This window comes from Anser anser (genome assembly GCF_964211835.1).
Source record: "Anser anser genome assembly, chromosome: 9".
Taxonomy (NCBI): Eukaryota; Metazoa; Chordata; class Aves; order Anseriformes; family Anatidae; genus Anser; species Anser anser.
In genome coordinates, this window is record NC_139729.1 from 6,039,880 (window position 1) to 6,065,076 (window position 25,197).

The 25,197-nt window shown below is 38.3% G+C and overlaps 1 protein-coding gene across 8 annotated transcripts in view; it reads left to right on the forward strand.

Moving 5' to 3' along the window:
- The window catches only part of LOC310903851 (uncharacterized protein), a 209,100-nt gene that overhangs the window by 44,988 nt on the left and 138,915 nt on the right, over nucleotides 1-25,197 (forward strand). For 6 of the 8 annotated variants that reach the window (XR_014587865.1, XR_014587866.1, XR_014587867.1 and 3 more), the window contains 2 exons: nucleotides 15,663-15,820; nucleotides 18,051-23,248. Coding sequence is in view for 1 of the 8 variants with exons in the window: in XM_083847827.1 (XP_083703953.1) it covers nucleotides 15,663-15,713 (51 nt within the window). In the remaining 7 variants the exon portion in view is untranslated. Of the gene's footprint in view, nucleotides 1-15,662; nucleotides 15,821-18,050; nucleotides 23,249-25,197 lie in introns of those variants that run through there. The other 2 variants (XR_014587870.1, XM_083847827.1) reach the window with 1 other exon arrangement.

The following is a 25,197-nucleotide window of genomic DNA, read 5'->3' on the forward strand; positions in this document are numbered from 1 at the left end:
TTGGTATGCAGCTCCTGAGGCCCTATTACAAAGTTTATGTACTATTTCAGTCACCAACATCTTGTATGACATTTATCTCATTATTCACCAATATGTTATTAGCTTAAAAACAAAACAATAAAACCCTAGTCAACTAGGGTTCTTCCAAGAATATTAAAATACTTCTGGCATGTGCTGGGAATTATTCTTCTGAAAGAAGAAGCCAAGAGGTCTCTGGACCTGGTGGTCTGGCAACCTTTTGAGCAAGACAATGGGAGAAGTCTGTTCTCTAAAGGCAGCAGTCTCAGCTTTTTTTTAAAAAAAAGTTTTATTCAGTGAGTAGTGAGACTGTATTTATGGTAGGTCATTAATCTTCTTCAAAGTAGTCTGTGGTTGACAATATTCAAGTTAGATTGGAACTGAAGTTTTGGAGGTGAGATTAAAACTGTATTCACAATGTTTTCTTATGTAGGTAGAATAAGGAAGAAACTGAGAACTTTTTCCATTGTTGCCCGTGTAGGAAAGCAATATTTCTTGGTGTACATGCTCAGTAAAGAAGCTACCTATTCCTTTGTCACAGATGGAAGAAAGGGCAGAAGATCTTTTAACCCCCTTCATTGTTGATCTCTTTTTCAGATGAAGGATTTAGTTCGACTGGAGAACAGTTGAAATAGTTCACCATGAATCTCCATGACACATCTTTCTAGATATCTAGAGCTGTTTTAGCAATATTAGGTCTTGTTGGGTCTAGAATCCTTGTTAACAAAGGATGAACGTAACATATTTGGATTTTTTTGTCTCTACTGTTTACTAGATTCATTTTTCTGTTGTGTCCCCAGACATCTGTGCCTGGCTCTGTTAAAATGAAGTGTTTATAATATAACTGCATTTGATTCATCTGCAATTCTCATATTTTTGTGGCTTCTGTTTCACAAATAAGGTGACGTTGGTAGATCATATGCTGTTTTCAAGTAATTTGTTACTCTCTGTTCCAGCAAGTCTGGCCAAGTGAATTTCCTTTGTGAGATCGCTTTCTATTTCATGTGCAGCCTTTGTTTCCTCAGTCATATTGCATATTCCCTTCTTTCTCTCTCCTGTTCTTTTAAACTACATTGTGAACTGTATCAATTAATTTTTGATGATCACCGCTATTTTATATGTAATATTCCTGTTTTCTAGTGTGGACAATACTAAATCTCAACTGCTTGAAGTGTTGCTACCTTTCGTAATGACTCCAAATGGAAGTCATATCTTTACTGCCCTGGATGCATGAGTTAAAAGCTGCCAGTTACTAAGGCAGACACAAGTATTCTGTTGGTATAATATTGAGAAGCAAAAATGTTCTATCAAGATCATTTTGATCAACAAAATTTTCATAATGTTTTTGTTCTCATGGTGGCTTCTGACAACCATTTGACTTGTGTTTTTTCATAATCATGTAACTTTGCTCTTGTTTATTTCACTTAGGTGTTGTGTTTTAGGAGATGAGCGATGCAATGTTTGTATTGTTGGGGAGAATTCCCAATCTGTCATTTTGAGAAAAATGACTTACTTTGCACATCTGCCCTAGAAATCTATTACTCTATATACAAAAGGGTTGTAATATATTCTTGATGTCTATGAAGTTAACAGTGAAATTTAAAAGACATTGAAAAATGTGAATCAAATCTCTCAGTTCATGTAAGAGCTCAGGAGGTGCAGAATCCAATGTTTAGGAACAACCTGAAGATTTAGGGTACCCTGTATCAGTGTGCTACTCCTGTGTGTATTTCCTGTTTGAGGGCTTTCTGTGCTTTATTTCCTTAATTGTAATGTACTTACAGCTGCACAAAGGTGCTGTAATCGATATTTACCAGGTGCTATAATACTGCTGCGATGGGAGCCATCTCAATACTAGCAAAACCCAAAACAGCAGCTATGTATTTCTCAGTGTTGAGACTGATTTTTAGAAGCATCCATTGAATCTCACAGAATGAATACAGAATAATGTGCCTGCAGATAAAGCATCTTCACCCCCTCCTAAAATTGTGCCCTTGAAAAATATCTTATTTGAAGTGATAGTGACTACTATGTTCCTTTATTCAATAGCTGGTTTTCATAACTCCTGAAAGTCTCCTGGCCTGAGAGTTCTGCAGGCCGATCTGTATACGGCATAACGTGTCCACCTACATAGACACCGAGAGTTGGGCAAATGAAACCTTTATCATTCATATTTGTGCACCTCTCATGTCTGTTTGTGTAGTCCTATATTAGATCAAGTCTCCAATCACATGAAGGGGCTGTTGGTCTTTGCCCCTTATGATAACTGGTGAAAGTCATGGTCATTCATCTGTGCAGCGCTCAGAAAATCTACAAATCCCAGTAGGTGAGTCTGTTAGAGGTTTCAACCTAGAACATTTCGCTAGAAGACTTCTTAAACGTTGTTCACTTTTTTTATAGAAATGGTGAGAGTCGATGTCTTAGATGAATGCAGTCTTTGTTGTATAGAAAGATCCCATTCCTTTTGGACCTGAAAATTGTGAAAACTATTGGCATCTGTTTAAGGAGGAAAAAATGGGTTCCTAATGTAAAAGCTGATAGCTTTGACAATAGCTGGACCTCAACTAGCACAGAAAATAACCATAGGAATATTAGCTGCACCCCAGATACTTGCTAGCTTAAGCTAGAATTCTTAAAGTGTTCTTGGAAATCAAGGGGGAAAAAATCTGTCATCTTAATGCACCCTTGGATATACTTAACGGATTTTACTGTTGTGAGTTACTTCTAAAAGGCCAAATGACATGCCCAGGTATTTCCTTAACAACTTTTTCAGTTTCCTGTCCTGAGTCTGGCATTTCACAGTAGCATTACTACAAGCAATTAATTGGTCTCTCTTGCATATCTGGCAGCTTTCCCCATCAGCTCAAACTTCCTGTTTGTGTTACCTCCCACTCTCAGTAACAGATGTATAACTGCACATACGTGGTCTTTTCATTCTTTTTTAACAGTCTTGCATGTTAAACTTCTGAAACTATGGAGGCACTCAGGCCCTTTTTACTTCTTGGTATTGGCTAATCTTGTGCTCTTTGGCTGTGAAAACTTCATTTTCAGAAAAATAATTTGGTAGAACTGTCAAGAATTTTGGCAGTATTTATATTCAACTGTGGAAGTAATCTCATGTTGGGAACATCACTCAAGTTTGCACAGGGACCTGGATCCATCATCACCTGTGTATACCTATGAGAAAGATTGTTGATGTCAGCATCATTCTTCATGGGCTCAGGGTAAAATCCTGCAGGAACAATGCCCTGTGCTGCAACTTTGAACATGACCTTCCCTGAAAATGTTTTTCAGAATTGTTCTTAACAGATCTTCCAAGTTTGAGTTTGTCACTTTCTCAGTAAGCTCGTTTTGCTTATGAATCTGCCACTTAGCTGAGTAACATTAAATGCCTCTGTCAAAACCTGATTGTTTGCAGCTTTTCATGAACTTGGATGTAGGCCAACCAGTAGGTAATAGAGTTTTCCATGCTGCTCTATTTCTGGCTCCTTGATGGTCATTTCTTGCTTTCTCTTCTACTTCTCTTGTTCTGTACAGAGCTACTGCAGCTACACAGGTTAAATCATTAACCTCTCCTCCCCTCTCTTTCTCACCTCTGGGATCCATCAAAGCTATTCCTTTGTACTCTGCATCCCTAGAGGGTTAATCTTATCACTTGAGCAACAGTATTTTGCAAAATTATACAACAGAAAACAACTGTGCTGCCAAGTGAAATGCAGTTGGCTCCACGGGTGGCCCAGAGAACATGGGGAGTGGGCTCTTCAGTATCTCCCTTCCTGCAAAAATGACAGCAACATCAGCAGTCATCAGGGATCCCGCAGATTCAGGCTTCTCTAGGGATGGCCTATAAATTTTGTCTCTCAAAGGCTTTTTGAAGCTTCTAACTTTTTGTTACAGCTTTCTCTTAACCGGTAAGTGCCTGTATGGTAAAAGGGAAGATGAGTGCCATTTACATCTTATGGAGCTGTTTGTAGAGGAGCAACTTTCACTCCTTTGGAATGATGGGAGCATTTAGAGCTTGCTCTTTCTCATGCTAGAAATCTGTTTCACTGACTACATTATTTTCTAGCTCTGTACTCTAGAAGAGTAGGAGGCTTCCAAAGGCCCTGTCTCACTGAGCGTATGAACAAGCTGGATACCATGTGGGTGTTACTTTAAAAATCTTCTGCAAAGACTTCAGATGGAAACAGGTTCTCCACCCTGGTTTCCAAAGGCCACTTCCTTTATTAGAAGGGCCAGAGGAGGCTCCCTCTACCAGAGTGTGAATTTACCAATTTTATTTGGAATCCACAGGAACAAAAAAAGCTCCTTGGCTTGGCTGTACATCACTTTCTTACTACTTTGTGCGGTAGCTTGTCTTGGATTTTGTGTTCTAGAAACTGCTGTTTTAACTGTAAGTCTTATATTGAAGTCTGTTTTTATACTGTGTTTTTGTACCACTTTTTCAGAGTTATTGGTAAAGTTTGCTTTTTTATATATATGTATGTGTGCATACGTATATAAATAATATACATAAAACTTTATAGTTATCTAAGCCAGAGAGTTCTAAATCTATGAATTTGAAGATTTGCTCTAGTGAGGGTGGAAGTGATCACTGGCAAAGTACATCTGAATGGAGTATTCTGTTTCTACTCCTTTAACTTGGCAGAGATATGTGATATCACTATTAGGGTAAAATTATGTGAAGCAGCTGCACTGACAGATAAGATTAATTATCCTTTACATTGCTGACATTAACCCTACTTGAAATCAGGGCTGTGGGAAGTGCTGCCCCCTCATCAGGTCGCTCTGTGAACATGCTATCAATATGCTATTTTAAGTGATCAGAATCTAATGAGAAAAAATGGAGACTGTCACCTGCAGTTTTCTATCAACACTTAAGGATTATCACATCTCTCATTTAAAAATGAAGAGGGAAAATACTAGCAGCTTTCATTTAGGCTTTGGAGTTTCTGCAGGGCATATATGCCTTAGATACCCTTATAAGCAACTTACAGTGAACTTGAGATAGTGTCCTTAAAAAGATCCCTGAGTCTAGAAAGTTAGCATTGGGTGTAAGCACCAGTTCTGCTTTCTATAGAGATGTTGCTCAAATATGGACAGAAAGAAATATTGGTGTACCATATGGAGGCCATCTTTGTAAGATGTCTGGCTAGCGAGTTTTAGTAGGCAAAGGCTATTCTAGCTTCATTTTTGTCTGCATTTATCTGTACCAATAATTAAAGCAATCAGGTAAATATTTACCTCTAATGTTGGACTGCGCTACCAGGAACCAAGACCTGGACTAAGCTGACACACTCAAGTGAGATGAGCATGTCTGTCACCTCTCTGTTGTGCTGTCTGACTCCAGACCTCTTAGAAAAATGTGTGGGTCTGGGGAGCTCTGCTAGTGAAAGGTGTCTTGGTGGCAGCCCAGGGGTGTGAAGGTCCTTGGTGTCTGCCAGACTGGTGGCCTGACGGTTGCTGAGGAATGCTGGTGTAATTCTTTGTGTGCTGTGGGAATGATCCCCAGGGCACATCTACAGACAGAAAGAGCTGGAAGCCTGGGGATGGTTCCCTAGCTTTGGCAAGATCTCTGATGGGAGGATATGGTGTCCATAAACTTGTAGGGACTGAAATTGAATAATGATGTTGATAGCGAATTCCTTTTTGGATTCCTGGTAGAAAGTGGGAAAATGCCAGTGTTCAGTCTGGGGACACAACTCTGCATATGAAAATAATGTTAATCTCTTGTCTCTACTGTTGTACTAAGGTCTATTTTAACATGAGTTTGGAGAATTCTTCGCTGATAAACATCCATGTTGGGAGTAAGAAAAATCATGTGTATTTGAAATTGCACATGAAAAAAAAAAACTTCCTGGAAAGAAGAAAATTCAGTTGTTTGTAGAGAAATGATCTATGTAACTTAACAGGCTGCAGTAGCCCATCCCTTAGTTTGCAACACTAAGCTAATCAAAATTATGAAAGCCATGAAGAAGTATAAAGTGTTAACTTGATTAAATTTCGAATGGGGCTGCCCACCTGTTCTTCTAAATATAAATGACTCTGCAACATGACCCGTTCAGTCGTCAGAAGGGGGTAAGCCAGTGAAAGCTTGCACTGAGCCCTGGCTCAGCCTGGGCTCCCCCTCCGTGAATGAGGGCAAGCCAAGGAAGGGAGAAGCCTGCAAGAATGTTTTGGCACTACTTCCTGGCTCCCACAGTGACCTTAGATACATATCACTTTATGTAATTTTTTTTGAATGTGTATAGTCAGCTCTAATGGCTCGTTGATCCCAACTAAGCTCCTTAGCTTGGCTCTCCTGTCAAGTTGTTTGACCAGGTCTAGCATGTTATATGCCTTGAAGCTACGGGCGCTTCCTTACTATATGGAAATAAATTCAAAAGCTCTGTTGTGATCACTTGTTGAAACAGCTCTGACTTATTGCACTAAGGTTCCCTGATGCTGACAAGCTAAACAACTTTCACTTGGTGCAAAACTGCCAAGCAAACCTGCTTTCAGATCTTATCTGCAGTGTGAAGGAGGTGTCTCACAGGAGCTCATTTAAACAAATTCACACCATCCTTCTGAATAGAATTGAGTCTGCAGAATCCACATGAAGCTCTTGACATAAACATTGAATCTCAATGCATCACTGCTTAGTGGGTGACAGTCACCATTCAAGTACTACTAATTACTTTCTTATTTAAATGAGTTCAGAACTAAACTTTTGAGAGCTTGGTATGCTTGCCAGTTGCAACTTGGAGCAAAGCTCTGAAGTACTGTTAATTCCATGTGTTCCTCTTAGGCGTGTTTTCTATCTTGTCCTACAGTCATCTTCCTCTGCTCTGCTGCTGGTATCCTAGAATGTAGACTTATGAAAATGGATATGTTAAGTAGAAGTAGAATAAATAATAAGGGGCCCTGGCTATCGAGTATTAAATATCTGTTTTGATGAAGTAATGCTATGTTTCTGGTAGTGCTGTAACTCTGCCTCTCTGCGGTGTCCCTACATTGGTTGCACTGGTTGATCTTAAACCCTTTAGGATGAACTGGTTAGCAGCTTCCTTCTAGAATATGCATTTTTTCCCCATTGGCACAGATTTGGAGAAACAGCCCACCTACTGATGATAATATAGAGCTGGAATGTTTCTTGCAATTTAATGGCGTGTTGGCATCGAAATTGTCTTCACTCCAATCTTATATGTTTTATTTTGTGTTATATATGGCATTTGTTATGAGATTAAAAATTGTATTTCTAATGACTTCCATGGTAATTTTGAAATAGCTGTATATATTGCATAAATAACAAACCTTTCAGCTGAGAAGTGATTTACATCTTCCCAAGTTGCATGATTTCTTTGTAAGGCTTATTAAAAACTCTCAAAGGACACTTTATTTTTACCTCCCTTTCCTTTCCTTGCCGTTGCATCTGCGCTGTAATTCAGCGCTCTGAGAAGCCACTGGGGAATGGCAACCCTCTGCAAGCAGGCAGGCTGACAACAAGTAGCGCTGGCTCCAGGTCCTACCCCCGTGCCTTTGCTACGATTACACCTTAGCTCTGTGCTGCAATATCCTGCCTGTTTTTTCCTGGACCTCTTCTAAGCAAGGATTAAGGGCATAAAAATGAATTGTGCAAGACTCTTCTTTATGGTGATTTTATGCTGTGAGGAATTCCATTTGAGATTAGCTTTTTGGACCATAAAACTTCTTTCAAATCTCTTCTAAGCTGGATGTGAATTCTAGTTTCCTGAGGTAAATAAATACAATTTTCAAATCCTGTTCCATCCACCTGCCAAAATCACGTCCATAAGGGCAGCCAGAATCTATTATTGGTTTACACTGGTGCAAGTCTGACGTTAAAGGTTGAAACTGTGTAACTGAGAGTGGAATTTGGCTTGTGTCCTTTATATTTTATATGGCATGGCTGAAAGCCTACAGTTCAAACAAAACTCTTGTGACTAGATATAAAGAGGACACTGGGGTGGGACTGATGAAGAGTGAAAGATACTTTTCTTCACAAAAGTCATCTGTATAAATGCATTTTGGTCTATGAGCATGTAATTGCTCTAATTGCTTATTTCTCCTTTGTATATCAATAAACCTATATAGTAAAGCCTGCAAATAGAAACTTATTTCCTTCCTAAAAAACATTATTTTTGGAAATGTTTAATACATGTGCATGAAATGCCAGTCCATTAATGTTTTTCTCTTACATGGAGAATGTTTGGATGTCAACTTTGCCAGTTTGTGCAGCGCATAATGCCCAGCTGGTAGTGGTTAGAAAGGAGATGCCATTACAACAGTGCGTTATGAGAAGTAGCTGTTGTCTGTTTTTTTCCTTGATGGTTTTTATTCTTATATCCTCCCCCCTTGTTTTTCCCCTATCTTTTTTTGCTATGATGTGGTTAGATGGTCATTATATTTTCAGTCGAATGCTTCAGTGTTCCACCAAGACAATTCAGTGAGCAATATGCTGAGCAATTTTAGGTAAAGTTAGAAGCCATGAATTTGAAAATCAGTTAAACCACTATTATGATTTTTCTTCTTTTTTAAAGAAAAAAATGCTTTGTAAAGAACACTTTCTGTGCATAAAAAGCTTCTGAAATACAAGTACTGAGTCATTCCAAATATATAGAATAACGGAATTGGGCCACTTCTGGTTAACCAAGAATTCCAGAAGAAAAAATTACTTTCACTTGCACTGTTGTAGTGCAGCCTCATAGAATCAAAAGGAATTACACAAGATTCAGATGCTGGCAATCTATTCACTGTTGTATGTCTTTACACTAATTTGTTGGTGATGTCTTTGTCTTTGGAGAAGTGAAAAGAAGGCAGCTAAAGCCAGACTGATTTTCTGTGTTTTTAAGCATTGCTTATCAGAGCACTGAAGTATTATTATAGAGGAGGGAGTGTTGCATAATATACCAGCTGGAGTAGGCTTTTGGCCCACTGTGGAGTAAGTGCTGCGCTGTGCATGTGTAAGCTACTTGAAGTCTATGGAGTCTTCCATGAGTGCAGCTGGAAAGAATTTCTCTCAGCTTCTCTGTCCAGTATGAAAGGTTAGCCTGTCTCCAGTAATTAAGAATATGCATTGTGATTCCACATAACATTTTGTTCACTAATTGCAATGGATCAGCTTATCAACACTTCTGGTTTTGCCTTGAATTTTGGCTGTCTGATATTTGCAAACAATAATTGCTTTAGTGAAGGTTTTTGCTTTTCTAAAGTTCTTTTTGTTGTTTGTTTTACCTTTTCTAAAGTTATTGAGTCAAATTGTTTTTCTCACAGAAGTTATTAGTGTTTTTGGATTCACTGGTTCTTAACTTGGATTCTTAACAAATTTGCTTCAGAGGTTCGTTTACCTTCCTGTGGGAACTGAGAATTTGAGATGATTATTGGATCTTTCCTTTCAGACTCTGAAAGATGGAAGGAAACCTAAAACAGAAGGGTACTTCTTCAGGGAACAGCTGTACTGGTAGTCCCTTGGGGTTTCCTCTGAAAACATGGCTTCCCAGACTCAGAGATGGATATGAACACTTTGTCATCTGAGCCTGCCTAGCAAATGCGCTGAATTATACTGGGAGAGGATGAAAAGCTGGATAGTTCTGGCAGAAATGAGGAAAAAAGTCTAGGTCAATGCTCCTGGCTTCAGCTCTACTTTCTGATGGCTACAGTAAGACTTTAAAGAACAAAAAATAAACAAATTGCCTCCTGTCCTGATGTGTTATGGGAGATGTGCAAGAACGTTTTTTTCTGGGGTTTTATGTGTATTTTATATAACATTATAATTTTCTACTTTGAGTAGAAAATTAATGTGTCAATGACTGAAGACGGAGGGACTGACTGCACTAGAAATGAAACTGCTATGCACTTTATTTATCTTGATAGACATATTAAGAAGAAATGTACCAATAGTGTCTTCTCTATGTATTATTCCCCTCCTTGTCCATGAAGGAAACTAATAACACTTAAGCAGTCTGTAACATTACATAGCATACTCAGCCTTTTTTTTTCCTCCTGTTTTTCATCAACATTAGCTTCACCTAATGATTAGTGAAACTATAAAATAAATGAGGAGTTACAAGGATATGAGGGATGAAATACTTTTGAACAGTATGTGGCAAGTAACATGATTCTGGCTGATGCTGTGGAGCAGGGTGACAAAAGGGCCCTAAGTGGTGTCAGAAATCCTATCCTGGAGAAAGCAGATCCTGCTGCTGCTCCCAGCTCCGGCTTGGGGAAGGTGAGGGGCGATGACCATCAGGGGAGGAAGGGTGCAGGCAGGTGTTGGTCCCAAGCTCTCCTGGGGCTGGTGACACCCACTGGCAACATGCACCCCTGGGGAGGGCTGCTGCTTGTTTGAGAGAGAGCACTATCAAGAGAGCTGCTTACACTTACAGCAAGGTTTAGTAGGAAAGCTTAAACATTTTAATAAAATTAGATAGATAGAAAGCTTTGCTTTCTGGCAAAGAAAATTGGTGATCAGTATGTAGATTTAGAAGTCAACAGTGGAAAGATGGGAGGTTAGTGTTTCCAAGTCTGCTGCTTAATGACCATAGCCCAATTTGTTGTGGGAGTTTTCCTATGGTTTGCATGGAGGAGGTGAAAAACAGCAGAGATAGTATGAAGTGTTGTGATCGTTTGAATTTAAGTGGTGATTTCTTGTATATCAAGAGTCAATTTAAATATGGTTTGCTGCCTACTAACTCTGTAGAAAGCCAGGCAACGCATGTAATCTGGCTTACATAAGAATGCAGAGGAATGCCGCACAACTGTGATACGAAGACCCTGGTACATATTAAATGATGTGTAGGACAATGTGGTAATCACGAGAATGAGCTCCAAGTAGTCTGTGATTTTAATGGAAAAATTGTGAGGTATGTACAGCAGTGCCCTTACTGGTTTCCTTTGTTACAGTTTATATTGTAACAGATAACTGGTGACCAAGGAAACTTTATTTTGCTGAGTGCAATGGGTCAGTTACTAGCAAATAAATGTTCCCCTTAATTTTGCTTTTCTATTCTTTTGTTTGTTTTTTTTCTCTTTACAGCAAAGATGGCTTTTCTCTCCTGTTTCTCTTTCTCTCCCCTCAACCATTCAGAAAATAAAAGCATGAAGTATGCAAACACATTGCCCTGGAGTAGGTGTTGGGAACTGGTCAAGCTTTTTGATTTCATGTATAGGTGTAAGCTATGTACAGGTATGAAATGCTAAATTACTTTGAAGAATGTTACTAAAACTAGGGGAAGATGTGCAGTCTTTTAATTGATCATAAAATTGTCTCATCTTTCTCAAGCCTCTTTGTTGTCAACATTCTAGTAAGAAGCACAGTAAAGCATTTACCAGAGGCTTCAGCTGCAGAAACCCACCCTCAAGTCTGTGAACTCATCCTTTGCCTTTCAGGAAGGCATTGACAAATGATAAGTCGAACTCCATGCCACTGCTTGCAAATTTTGAATTGCTGTAAGCAAAGCAACCTGCAGAGCTGCTGAATGCTGTAATGTAAGACTTGGCACTATGAGTTCTTCCAGGTTTTGCCAGGAACTTTGGTGTTTTTTTCATATCACATGAACTTAGTCTTCTACACTGTTAGAAACAAATCGAAAAATGAAAAGGTAATAAGCGAAGTTGTTTTAGCTGCTTTTGGGTTACTGAACATCTAAACAAAAGACCTGCTGTAACTTCTTTTTCAAAGTAATGAAAATGAAAAGCAAGGTTTTGTCTTAATTATAGATTCAGGTCTGGAGGGAGAGAGGGACAACAGGCAGGCATCTAAGCACATCCTGATGATCATTTACACAGCATTTACCCATTCATGAGGCAGTAGCGCTGTTTTGTGTGAAGGAAAGTACACAGTTGTAGGGTAATTTCACTTTGGTTGGGGGGTGGAGTGCTTTAGCAATTGAGTAGAACAGGGATTCTTGCCTCTGGAAGTAGCAGATTATTGCCTGATCAGGAAAATGATGATGGAGGAGGAAAAAATACTCAATACAGCAGGCTGGCTTTTGTAGACTTTCCATACTGGAACATCAGTCTGGTGAGGGATGCAGAATGTCTTATGGAGGCTCAGAGCAAATTACATCAGTCCGTTACTAGTTTACCTAGGTTTGCTTTAACTGTTTGATTTTTGTATGTGCCTTTACTCCTCAGAGCTGTTTTTACTGAACTGGTGGTGTTTCAAATGTTCTCAATAGTTCAGATGTTCACACTTTTCTCTTGTGCCAAAATAGTGCTCTTTAGAAAAGGTATTTCTCTGTATGTTGGCATGACTCAATGAGCAACAAATCAATTTGCTAAACAATTTTCCTGTTGAAAGCATGTATGACAAGAAATTTAAGTGGAAAAAGTTTAGATGCTTTTTGCAGCTCTAATTGAGATTAAAAACTTCGTAGTATTGAATTGGTATTTAAACACTCCATTTAAAAGCTAGAAATGGTTCAGTATTAAACAGATGCAGTTCAATTTTTCAAACATTTCAATGTGATTAATTATGAAAGGATGAATGTGAACATGCCCTTTGGTATCAAAGGTCATGCTACTGGAAATGTAACTTTTCCCTGCAGTTTCAATGAAATTGCAGATTCAATTTATTTTTTGTCGCAAGAATTTTGACTGGTTTCAGGGACCCAGTTTGGTGACTCAAATCTGAACCTCTTTTTATTGTAAAGAGCTTAGAGTCTGTATCAACACCTATAAAGCAAAACCAAAGTTAATGACAGGAAACTTTTCAACTATCTGCTCTGAACATAAAAGGTGTCTTCTACTTTAGGTCAATGTTCTAGATGTCCGGTTGCTCCATCTGTATGTGACCAGTGTGAACATGGATGAACTTGACTGCATTTAAAAATTATGTGGTGGCATATGTAGAATAAGTCTGCAAGTCCCAGCTTTAAGTGGAGAGAGACCTGTGGCACAGGAGCTGTATCCACAACTGACATATCAGCTGGGGCTTTTGATGCAGGCACAGGGTGAATGAAAATCATCCTGCTGACCTCTCGATGTAATTCTTTGAGTCCGGTCTTAGATGCTTCAATGTGGGAATAGTGTTGGCTGCCCCTATTTTGTATCCGTTTGGGGATTTCCATGTCTAAGACCCCCCTGCTGAGCATGTATCACATGATACTTAGCTAAGATAGGGATTCCCTTTCCCTCCTGGAATATTCAAGTGAGGGAGATTTGGAAGGATGAATATGTGGATTTAGAAGGTTGAATACTTAAATGCCAGAACCTTGGGCAGTCTCCCACCCCAGGGCAGCTGATCTTGTTTCCTTCCTGGTAGATTAGGGTTGGCTGGCTCTCCCTTTCTCTGGGAATAATAGTATCATGAAGTAGGCATTCTGTGTAGTTAGATCCAGTGCCCTTCTGTAACAGAAAAGCAAAGACAGTAGCACCAGCAATTAAAGCACTTTCTGTTTATCACTCTGCTAGTATTTTTAGGAAGCTGATGGAATTTGGCTTGTCATCTAACACGTTGATCTTAAGCCAAATGTCAGGTCCCCTGACCAGCCGCCCAAGTCACTCTGGCAACTGTCATCCTCCCTTGCAGAAAGAGGAATGCACTGGAGTTGGCAACTTGATGAAGAATTAACAGCCTCTGCCAGCATGCTTTAATTAAACAGCTATATAGACAACAGCTGTGAAAAATTCATCAATCACAGAATGTTTATTATTGGAATTAAAACACCTCATAACTAATGCATAGATTTGCATTGATTACCATCTCCTAGAAAGAACGATCTGTGCCAGCTTACTGTGGGCATTTTGAATATCTCTGTCACTTGTATGGTCACCCATCTGCCTCTGGTTTAACTATAGTTAAAAGGTTGATTAGCTTCCTTGCAGCAAAGTCAGGATCTACAGCTGTAGAACTGCAACCCTGACCTGACTGGTACAAGCAATTCTATCTTCATGTTAACATGTGGGCCATAGGGTGTTCCAGTATACCAGTGTTCTAGGCACATGGACATGAATAGGCTAGAAAAGAAAGAATAATGATGATAGTAATAATAATAATGCATATGAAACAAGTGATGTACAATGCAGTTGTTCACCACCCACTGACTGATGCCCATCCCATCCCCAAGCAGTGATCCCACCCACCCCAGCCAGCCACCCCATATTAATTGTTCAACATATTGCCATATGGTATGGAATATCCCTTTGGCCAGTTTGGGTCAGCTGTCCTAGTTCTGTTCCCCTCTCAGCTCCCTGTGCACCCCCAGCCTCCTCACTGGTGGGGCAGTGTGAGAAGCTGAAAAGTCCTCAGCTTAGTGTAAGCACTGTTCTGCAACTATTAAAACATCAGCATGTTATCAATATTATAATCATCCTAAATCTAAAGCACAGCACCATACCAGCTTCTAGGAGGAAAATTAACTCTATCCTAGCCAAAACCAGGACATGCAGCAAATGCTGATTTAGTTGCATTGACTTAAAACCATGCTGAGCTCAGAAATAAGATCATAGTAACATACCCTGTTTCATTTTCTCCTGGTATTCCACTGTACAATCTAACAGTGTCAGTTGTGTCCCTCCTTTAATCGGAGGTGTCCTCTTCAGGCAGTGTATGTTGCAGTCAAATGACTAAAACGCTCAATATATGTAATTTGGAGATGGTCCTATACAAATATGCTCCCATGGGCTCACATTTGTATGTATTTAATGCAATGTATTTGTGTTGGTGATAGCAACATATCTGGTTAGAAGCACGCTTCTCCTCTGTTAACGTTTGCAAGGATAGATACGAGTATAGCTGCAGTTCTGAAGCCCTTGATCCATGTGTTTAAGGCTGGTACAAGGCCTGAAGCCCCACTTAAGCTCTCAAAACTTGTGGTTTTCTGCCTGGAAACATCACATTGGATCTAAAGGGAACAGACTTTAATATTGGAGCTTAATACAACATCTTTTGCTCTGAAGCGCGAAAGAAACTGAGCAGAAAAGAGGCAAGCAAGAGGTTGACTCCAAAGCTCTGAAGCTGTGATGAGGTCTCTTGCTGTCTTCAGTACTCATGAAATGGTACTTCCAGAATTATCCACTCAGAAAAATGTTTTTCTTCATTTAGAGAAAAAAAAAATTAAAATATTTTGTGGCACTCATTTTGGAAAAAATGTATTTGAAAAAATAAATTAGAGAACTTTTAAAGGAGAGGAACTGTTGTATTAATTTTTTTGTAAAGAAAATGCACGGAGTTCTGTCCTGGAATGCTTTTATGGTATGGCATTTAGCAGTGCTGTTTGTTTGTCTGCATTAGCATCTAATTCTGACTTGTAGCACAACAAAAATACGGAGGTGTGAGAGGACATTGACTGGATGTCTTTAAAACATAAAAATAAAAATGAATATAAAAAAACAAATATAAAATAGGGTGAAGAGATTTTGGTGTTGGATTCCTGCCAGATAAAGTTACCAGTCATGGCTATATCATAAACTGTTTTCTTTCGTATTTTAAATTAACTCTTTGGCCGGACTTATGTCTACATAGTGGGAAAGAGTCATTTGATGAGGCATTTAATAACATTTCCAATTATATGATAGAGTTAAGAGGTAACTAAGAATTTTTTAAATGAACTGGGACCTCTGTCAAGAGGTAGAGACTACAATCTAGAAAATATTACTAGACTGTAAATTCAGTAAACAATATGTTTTTCTCTTCCTTTTGACAGGTACTCTTTCTATATGCTGAGCACAGTCCAGACCTTGTTAAATTCTTCTAGCAAGATGAGGGAAAGGATCTTTCCGATGGTTCTTAGAGATTTTGCTGTCACATGCTTTTCAGCTTTCACACAGGCTCGATCCTAAAGTACCATTGACTTCAGTAAAGGTAGGACCAAAACATTTGTTATAGCTTTTTTTCCATGAAAACTAATTGGATATGTTTTGTACTCTAACACTTGCCATGGAGCGCTACAGCAGCAAGACAAGGTGTTTAAAAAAACACAATATAAAACAAATAAAACCACTAGTGAGGTGTTTATTGGTAACAGCATGTAAGTACTTCATGAGTTTTGTGACAACTCATGAAGACTGTAGTCCTGTCCAAGCTGAGTTTCCATTTTCATGGAGAAATGAGCTGTCAGAACATGCACTGTATTTAGCTACATTCACTTAGCCTTGCACCAGGAGAAAACTTGCTAACTCTGGAGAACGAATGCTGTACGTTGGTGAGGCAGGGCTACTAAGATGCTGTGGTCACTTTTTTTCCTGATATAAGCGTCCTTCTTATAAACTTCTGTCACACGTTCATATGTTGTGGAGGATTTTGATGCTGAGCACAGATATGCAGGTCTTAAGAAGTCTTCTAGAGGATACAGAGCTTTTGGACAAGAGGGGTTTTAAAAGGTATTGACATTTTCTGCACTGCAGTGTTTGACTTTACTGCCATCCTTGCAATATTTCTTCTATTTAAGAACAGTCAGAAATACTACTAATTCAGCAGTAAAGTTAATTAGCATAGACTGTAAATGTTTATTTGTTTTTTTAATAGCAGAAAATGCATTATAAATGACTCCCATGTTCATCTGTTGTAAAACCCTGCTGTTAGAGTAATTTGTAACCTAGCTTTTTCTTATGCTAACTCTTGGCATTGCAAAAGCAAAATATGGATTTGGTGTTAACTGTAGAATAACCAGCCACAAAAAGTATAATCTTGCTACATTTTCTAAATTGGACTTCTAATGTGAAAAAGATTAGAAGTATTACGTTCATGTTGATGGTTTTGAATTAACGTATGTTCATTATTTTCAGAAACCTGCTTCTGTACGCTCCTATTACTGAATTAGTATGTTTTTCTTAAATATAGTTACTGCACCTAAGCTCTAAGTACATTATGATAATTGGTTAACTAAGCTCTAAGTACATTATGATAATTGGTTAAAATTCTTAGCTTCTGAAATAAATGTAAAAAATAGCATACTTTGCTTTATCTCTTACTGAATGCAACTTTGCAGATACTTATGAAATCTGATAGCAAAATTAATTAAATTTTGAGAAAGTTGCAGGCTTTTTATAATGTTTTTGGTGGCAAGGACTGTGTTTATAACATTGTAAATGTACGCAGTATTGTTCTAAAGTGAGCATTTGTTAATATTTTAGTGAACTAAAGTAATGAAATGGGTTTTAATTCATCCCTTCGCTTCATGCAGTTCTGTGTGTGGGCATTCTCACTTCAGATTAAATGTATTCTAATGAGCAAGATTTCTTTTTAGTTAAAATTATATTTTATTGGTCACTCCTACCTAGAAATGAAATGCAAGCTTGTACTGAAATACCACCATCTCTGAATGAAGAGCTGTTCCCATAGTCCCGCTTCATGCAGGACACGCGTCCTGTACTGTAATGAGTCCCATCTACCTAAATGAGGAAAGCTAAACGAATTCAGGATTGGGACAGAGATGTAATAAAGATGGGAATTATCGAAGTGCAATTTCTGCTGACACTGAGGTGATGTGCTTGGAGATGTACATTTTAGAGAGATTGAGAGGATGAGAAACAGCAAGATTGGCTTACTGGAGAGGGAATCTCCATTAGGTGTGGAGAACAAAGTATTGTAGAAATCACAGAAATAAAAACAATACACAGAGTGCTAGGTTGGGGGAATGATGAGTGTTATGAGCAGAAGTAAAAGTTATGCATACCTAATTAAGTTTACTCTAGAGAACTGAGAAATTGCTATCACATAGTGTCATTTTGCCTTTAGTTTTAAATGTGTTTTGCTCTTGGGTATTGAGGAAAAAAGAAACTTCTACTTTTAATACCTTAATCAGTGCAGTTTGTTTTCTGCAACTACAGTCTTCTCATAGTTATTTTAGTCTTCGTTGCTGGTCAAACTTTATTGAGCTGCTTAAATTGATTGTCTTTCCAATTTTGCAACATCTCTAAAGTAATGAATCTAATGACCTAACCATCTTTTTGGTGTCATTTCTGTCTCCTAAGAGAAGTTTAGAAGGTTATCCAGCTGTTAATAGGCTGGATTCTGTCTCCAATATCTTCATGAAAAGCAAATATGAAGGGCATTGAAGTCTTTTTAACAGTTGTGTTCCTCTTATGTTCAGATAGACTGTTGGAGACACTGAGATGTCACCATAAAGACTGAATACTACTCGCTTTTACAGCAAGAGCTCAACTTGTGGAAAGATCTGGCATTGGAATGAAAACCAGAGTATCTGCCACACAGTTTTCAAGATCTTTTCCACATTAAGCATATGTTTTCAGAGGATTTCCAAGTAAATATGTTAATTTTTTAATGTGTGTTTCTATGTACATGTGATTATTTTTGGACTTTAAATCATGTAATCGTGACTTCTATATGCAGTACCTATAACTTTGGCTTCTGAAAAAGTTCCCATTCCAGAAGGCAATTCCTTGTTTTTTGAAATAAGTCTGATAGATTTATTTATTTAAATTATCCATTGCCTACTTTATGCTTTTCACAAAGATATTTTAGTTGATCTAAAACTGTGGAATAGCATCATCTGATGTGACACTCTGTGAAGCCATCTGGATTCTTTTCACTGACCCATTAGGAGTACCACTTTTAGTAAAATAACACACAAAGGCATGGGTTATATTTCCGAGATTTAGAAGTCTAGGCTCAAATCTGACAAAGGCAAGCTCAATTTTGTTTTGCATCCACACAGATAAAAAGAAAACAACGGAAGTCCCCTGGCTTTGATGTGCATTCAATTTTGGTATTGCTATTAGACTGGTGCTGGATTAGGGGAACAGGAAAGGAGCAGAACATTGATTTATGATTTTATCCTTGATTTTAGATTCCTGCTGAAGGCTTCATCTCCTTTGCTCTAGCATTAAGTGAATATCTGAGCCTTTGGGAAAAGGGTTAATTTCATGAAGCAATCCACTTATTTTTCGAAGTGGTTTTAAAAATTGTCATGTATTTTTTTTTTAAACTGACAAAAGGTTGATAGAGCATTTAGGCATGATATGGACTTGTAATCAATGTGTCAAGCTGGCAGGGGGAGATAGTGTCTACAGACATCACGTGGTGTCAGTTGTTCACTGTTTTAGTATGTAAGACTGATATTTCTCATGTTATGCGGTATCTTTCCACTAGCTCCATGTGGGTGTCTTTTGTCCCTCCACATTTCTGTGTAACAAAACACAACTTTCTGGGCACCCATCTAGCCTAACAGAAGCTCAGCTAGCTTTAAATGGCATATATGACTTTCCTTTACATACAGGGTACAGTCTTTACTAACATCCTCTTATTTGCTATGTTGAGGTAAACTCACATCAGACAATTTATACTTTTATTATAGGACTTGTACTGCAGATAACTTGATAAAGAAAAGTAAAATGTATGTGGATCTCACATCCTGTCACATAGTGTTTGAAGGGCTTCCGAGAAAATAGTTAAAGGGCTGGGTAATCTTCAAGAAGTAAAAAATACATGTAAGAATGGTGAAGGAAAATGCCTTTATATTATTTGCAATCTGACCTTCTGCTTTATAGTTGTGACCAGATGATTCTGAAAGCATTATATCTTCTAGTAATGTGCTTTGAGAAATAATTACACTTGTTCAGCTGGTATTTTGTCATTACTCTTTTTGATCTGTAGTGCTGGGATAGTAGTGGATTAATGCTAGAATAATGTGTTTAATGACTTTCTGGGTGTGATTACAATAACTTGACTTGCTGCCATCCCAAACAAGATTTTATAGCATGTGCAGGTGGCGTAGAACCCTCTTGTCAGGAGGCTGTTGCTCACATTACCTCTGCAATTGGGTCCTCTTTGTCATTGCTTAGGAACTTCTTACTAAGCAATGTATTGATGATAAATTTGCTCTTATTTCAGTGTCCCTGACTGTTTATTTTTCTATCTGGTGAAGGCAGTTGCTTTCTCTGGTCTCTAAAAGTATTCTAAAACTTCAACTACCCTAAAATGACTCTTACACAACATTGATACTCTTTTTCTTGCCTTCTCTGGAGAATACACCTCTGCTCAGGGTGCCTTGGAATTAGTGGTGGATAAAAATCAATGTATGATACTTCATACATAAAATGTTTGTATCCAGATTTTGTCCTCTAACTGTCAGATTCTGTTACTCAAGAGGAATGCTGCTGAAGGCATCATTGATAAATTCATCATCAAAATTTACTTGATCTATCGAATTTTCAGAAGTTCAATTCTAAAATTTGTTTTATAACTCTAAAAGGTTGATTTATGATGCAAATTGGAAATGCTCAGTTTTAAATAATAGCACAATGTCATTTCACAGTATGTTGTTACTTGCATCTAACCTTATGAAAACACAGATATTGACACAGATGGAAAAATAATCATAACCCTATTGTTATCAAAATGCCTTAATATATTTTCAGAGGGGATTTCCCATTTGGCTATAGGTGTGGTTGCACTTTTCCAAGTTTAATAATGACAGCAATGAGAGCCAAAGTATTTATAGCACCCTTACATAGGGGTGTATATTTGGAACACTTGGAGTGTATGTGTGCCTTTTCAGGGAATCTTCTAGAACAAGTACTCATTAATCCATGAGATTTGGCTCACAGGTTTACTGTTTACTTCCTTTGAAAGAAGATGGTGCTATTTCTGCTCTCCCTGAGGGTTATATTGACTTCTGCAGGGTTTCTGGTTTGCTTGTGGCTGAGGGCCATGAAGTTCTCCCTCCCCTGTGCAAGTGGCACGTGTCAATTCCCCAGCGCCTCTTGGCTCATGTCGCATGCAGAGACGTCGTGCAGCCTGGCTAAATACTAGCTCTTTGGCTAGCGTTCGGGTCAGTATTACTGGGAGTTAAAATGAAGGGATAAAATACTGAACAGTACAGGCTGCAATTTCCAGAGTGCCTGTGCTTGTGAATCAGAACCTCACCTATGCAAGGTTTTTGTTTGTTTTATTTCTCTATTTTCATTTAAAATGAATAAAACTTAGACACATGGCTCAAGAAATAGAGAACTGAATTAGTGAAGTCCTGCTGAGTAGGTGATGTCTGAACCCCTGGATAGCAAATGAAATGAAAACTACTTTCTGCTTTAAGTAGTAAAGAATTTTATCTCCCTTTTAAAAACTCTATAGACACATCCATCAGGCAGTCTGACAGAGAAATTAAATTGGGTTACAGCACTGCAAGAAGTCCAGATTAGGTTCCTGCTGAGCAGTAACAAATTGTGGTGAACTTTATAAAAAGCTTCTTTCTGTTTTTCACAAGGTAATGCGGTCTAGAGCTAGTCAGTGATTGCAAGAGCAACTGGGGAGACTTCTGGAAAAGCTTGGTGTTCCTCAATAAGGAAATGAATTTAAATAGATATGAGTTTTCTTTCCTTTCTTGAGTTTGTACACAAGAAGCGTTTGTGTTCTGCACGCTTTTTTAATAACACCAGATTTGCACGAGCACCAACTTGCTTTATTCATGGCAAAATGGAAAAAGTATTGTTTTCCTGATCATGGGATAGTAAACTTTCTCACCTGTTTGCAGTGGTCACTATTAACTTCCAATAAACATGATAAGAGATGTGGCTATTCTGCTGGAGGTCACAATGGGACTTTAATTTTTCCCCAGTGAATTTTACCTGAATAGTCAAAGAATGCATTAATCCAAATCACCTGATGTGTGCATTTCAAATAGACCGGTGTTTCAGTAATCTGTCCTAATCTTCCATTTACTTAGAGAGGAGCTATTACATGCAACCAGGATCCAGGTGCTTTTCAACTTAGTAATGCTCATTTCTAGAACTGTAGCCTATCTTTGCCTCTCTTATCTCTCCATCCTGGCTCTGAATACCCTCCAACTTCAGGCAACTTCAGATCCATTCTCTAATGGCAATGAAAAGCTATGAATTCTTGAAAACAGGTCCAGAGCTGTTTTCAAGCTTTGTGAACTTCAGCCAGCCATTCCATTAATGTGTTATTTTTTTAACCAAATCTGAAACAGGGAAAGGTTTCTGGTGTTAGGTTGCTTTGCATCCTCCTGAAAGGCTGTGTATTCATATGAAAAATTAATATCATTTATGTATATGCATGTATCTAGGTATGAATGATCAAGTAAAACTTCTAGTATGTGTGACTGTACATGTTTCCAACAAAAATTAATTCACTCTGTTCATCTTTTTCTCTCCCAGGGCAGTTGCATTTAGCTATACTGCTTAGGCTATTTTTGAGCAACACCTGTGCATTCTTAAATGAAAAAAAAAAGGGGGGGTGGTGTAAAAATTCCCTTTCATTTGGATGTTCCTGTTAGTGTGAGCCTTAAAAGCCATTGCTCTCCAAATATCTTGTTTATATGGAAGTTAAGCTACCTTTTAAAAATAGATACAAATGAATGCAACTAAAGTTAAATAAAGAAGAAGGTTTAAACAACATTAGCCTTCCTTGTCTAATAATGAATGTGGCATTTTGATCTGTTTCAAAAGCCTTGTTCTTTCTCAGTAAGCAATAGGAGTAAAATATTTCTCTTACTGGCTTCTGCTTTACATGTTTTACGCTAGCCTTAAGGGATTCAAAACCTAAATAAACCTTAACTCGCAAAAGATATATGTATGAGAAATCTCTCCTTTTTCTGGAATGCCTTGGGGGCTGATAGTTTATTTAACAAGCTGGTGCCCTGATTTTGCCACTGACACACTTTGACAAAAATCCCTCACTGGCATTTAAAGATGCAAAAGGAAGAAAATTGGAAAGAAAGATGCGTGCCAGTGCTCAAAGCCCCAAAGATATGCTGACCGAGGTGTTTTCAGTATTTTGTTACCATATTTAACAGTTGCACAGCTGGAGTGACTGTAGAGTGGTCAGTAATGTTCTGATGAATGTTCAAATGAAATCTTCCTATTAGTTTGTACAGCTACTTGGTACGGGGTACAGGAACTCTGGGGAAGAGAAATTGCATCTAAGGAAAGGTCTAGAAGACTACTTTAAAAAATCCTAACAGACTGAAGTGAGATTTTAATAGTGCACAGGCTTTGTGCCAGCTCATAAAAGGTGAATGCATTTTATCTTTGAATGTCAAGAAACAGGGTCATTGAGTGGCTGAATTTGGGAATTCTCTTGTTCTGTTCACTGCAGCAGCTGGGAATTGTGGTGGGAAGCAGGTGCAGGGACTGACTGACTGCGCATATGACTAGCACTTCCCAGGGACAGCAAAATGCCAAAACCAAACAACTTTTGCAGCCAGTGTAAAAGCTGATGTTTTGTTTATGGAATATTTTTGAAGAAAGTATACCATTTTGAAACACCAATCCGAAATGCTTTTGATTGTTGCAAGATTCCCTTCCTACTAAATAGTATCTTGTGAAATAATTTTTCCTTCTATTTATGCAGCCTTTTAAACTGAAAGCCATCAGCTATCCATCAAGGAAGAAAGTCTTTCCTATGTCCAGTCACTTTTCCTTTTCTCACTTTCAATCCTTTTTCATACCAGGAAGCAAGAAGGGTGTATGGAGCAAACTAAGGAGTAGGAAACAGTTGGGAAAAATGCTTTTCATATTTTTTGGAACAAAATAGGAAAGAGTGAAAATAATTTTCCTATTAAATTACTTCTTATTTGTACAGTTGGGAGGACAGAGCAAAAAGGAAGGTGAAGAAATTTTCTTTCATGTCATGCACGTTCTCACCTTTGTCATATGGGTTTCTCCAGTTGGTTTTTACAAGACCAAACTATCATATTTCCCCAGATGAGATTTCCTATGCTAGTCTCATTCCAAGTCACAGCAGGCTCTTCAATGATTGCTTTGATTTCTTGTTTCTGACAGTGTGAAACTTGGATTCTACTACCAATGTTATATTAAGATTCAAAACAAAATATTAAAGTAAGGAAAATTTTGTCTTTTCACTTACCTGGACTGTTTATGCTCTTTTTCTGAGACAATATTTCAATATGATTTCACCTTGCACATGATTCTGAAATGTGCAAATAGATAAATGTGTATATCATTGGTAAATGATATGCCTTTAAGAGGATGGACATTGTAATTACATTCTACCTCATAGCATCCTGTTTTTTTATTATTATTATTATTTATTTTTATTTCAGTTCAAGTAATGGTTTGAAATTGACCTGAATTTTCCAGAAACTTTCTTGATCACAGGAAGGAAGTTTGGAAGGAGTAGGCATATATGGTTGCTTGTATTATCTAGAGTTGGGTGAGTTCAAAGCCACTTAAGATTTTATTTCTTGTTGTTTTAGTTCGAGCCATTTGAAAACCTGGAAGTAAGAAGTGGAAAAGAAAAAAACAAAAAAAAATAAACCAAAGTTTGATTTGGCTTTGGTCTGAGTTTAATCTGAATTAACTTGCCCAACACTTTAAAGATGTCTTAACTTATTCACTGGAAATACAATTTAAAAAAAAATATAATTTAAAGGATAAGATAGCTTCAAAATGGCATATTTTTTTACTAAAATGGAGTAAAACCCAGTATCTTAAGCTGTCTTGAACTAAAGATCTTACTCCTCCTTTCTTACTCACCCTAAAGAAATGGACTTCAAGTAGTTCAAGAAACTTGGTGAAAACATTTCATTTTTACTTTAATCTATTAGAACAAATAATAGTACCTACTATTTGCCTTTAAGTATATTCAGTGGGAAAAGGTTATCACAGTATCACAGATTTCTAGGTTGGAAGAGACCTCAAGATCGAGTCCAACCTCCGACCTAACACTAAGCACTCCACTAAACCATATCCCTAAGCTCTACATCTAAACGTCTTTTAAAGACCTCCAGGGATGGTGACTCCACCACCTCCCTGGGCAGCCCATTCCAATGCTTAATAACCCTTTCGGTAAAGAAGTACTTCCTAACATCCAACCTAAAACTCTCCTGTCGCAGCTTTTGCCCATTCCCCCTCGTCCTGTCACCAGGCACGTGGGAGAACAGACCAACCCCCACCTCTCTACAGCCTCCTTTAAGGTAACTGTAGAGAGCGATGAGGTCTCCCCTGAGCCTCCTCTTCTCCAGGCTGAACAAGCCCAGCTCCCTCAGCCGCTCCTCGTAAGACTTGTTCTCCAGACCCCTCACCAGCTTGGTCGCCCTTCTCTGGACTCGCTCGAGCATGTCCATGTCCTTCCTGTAGCGAAGGGCCCAAAACTGAACACAGTACTCAAGGTGCAGCCTCACCAGAGCCGAGTACAGGGGCACAATCACTCCCCTAGACCTGCTGGCCACACTGCTTCTTATACAGGCCAGGATGCTGTTGGCCTTCTTGGCCACCTGGGCACACTGCTGGCTCATATTC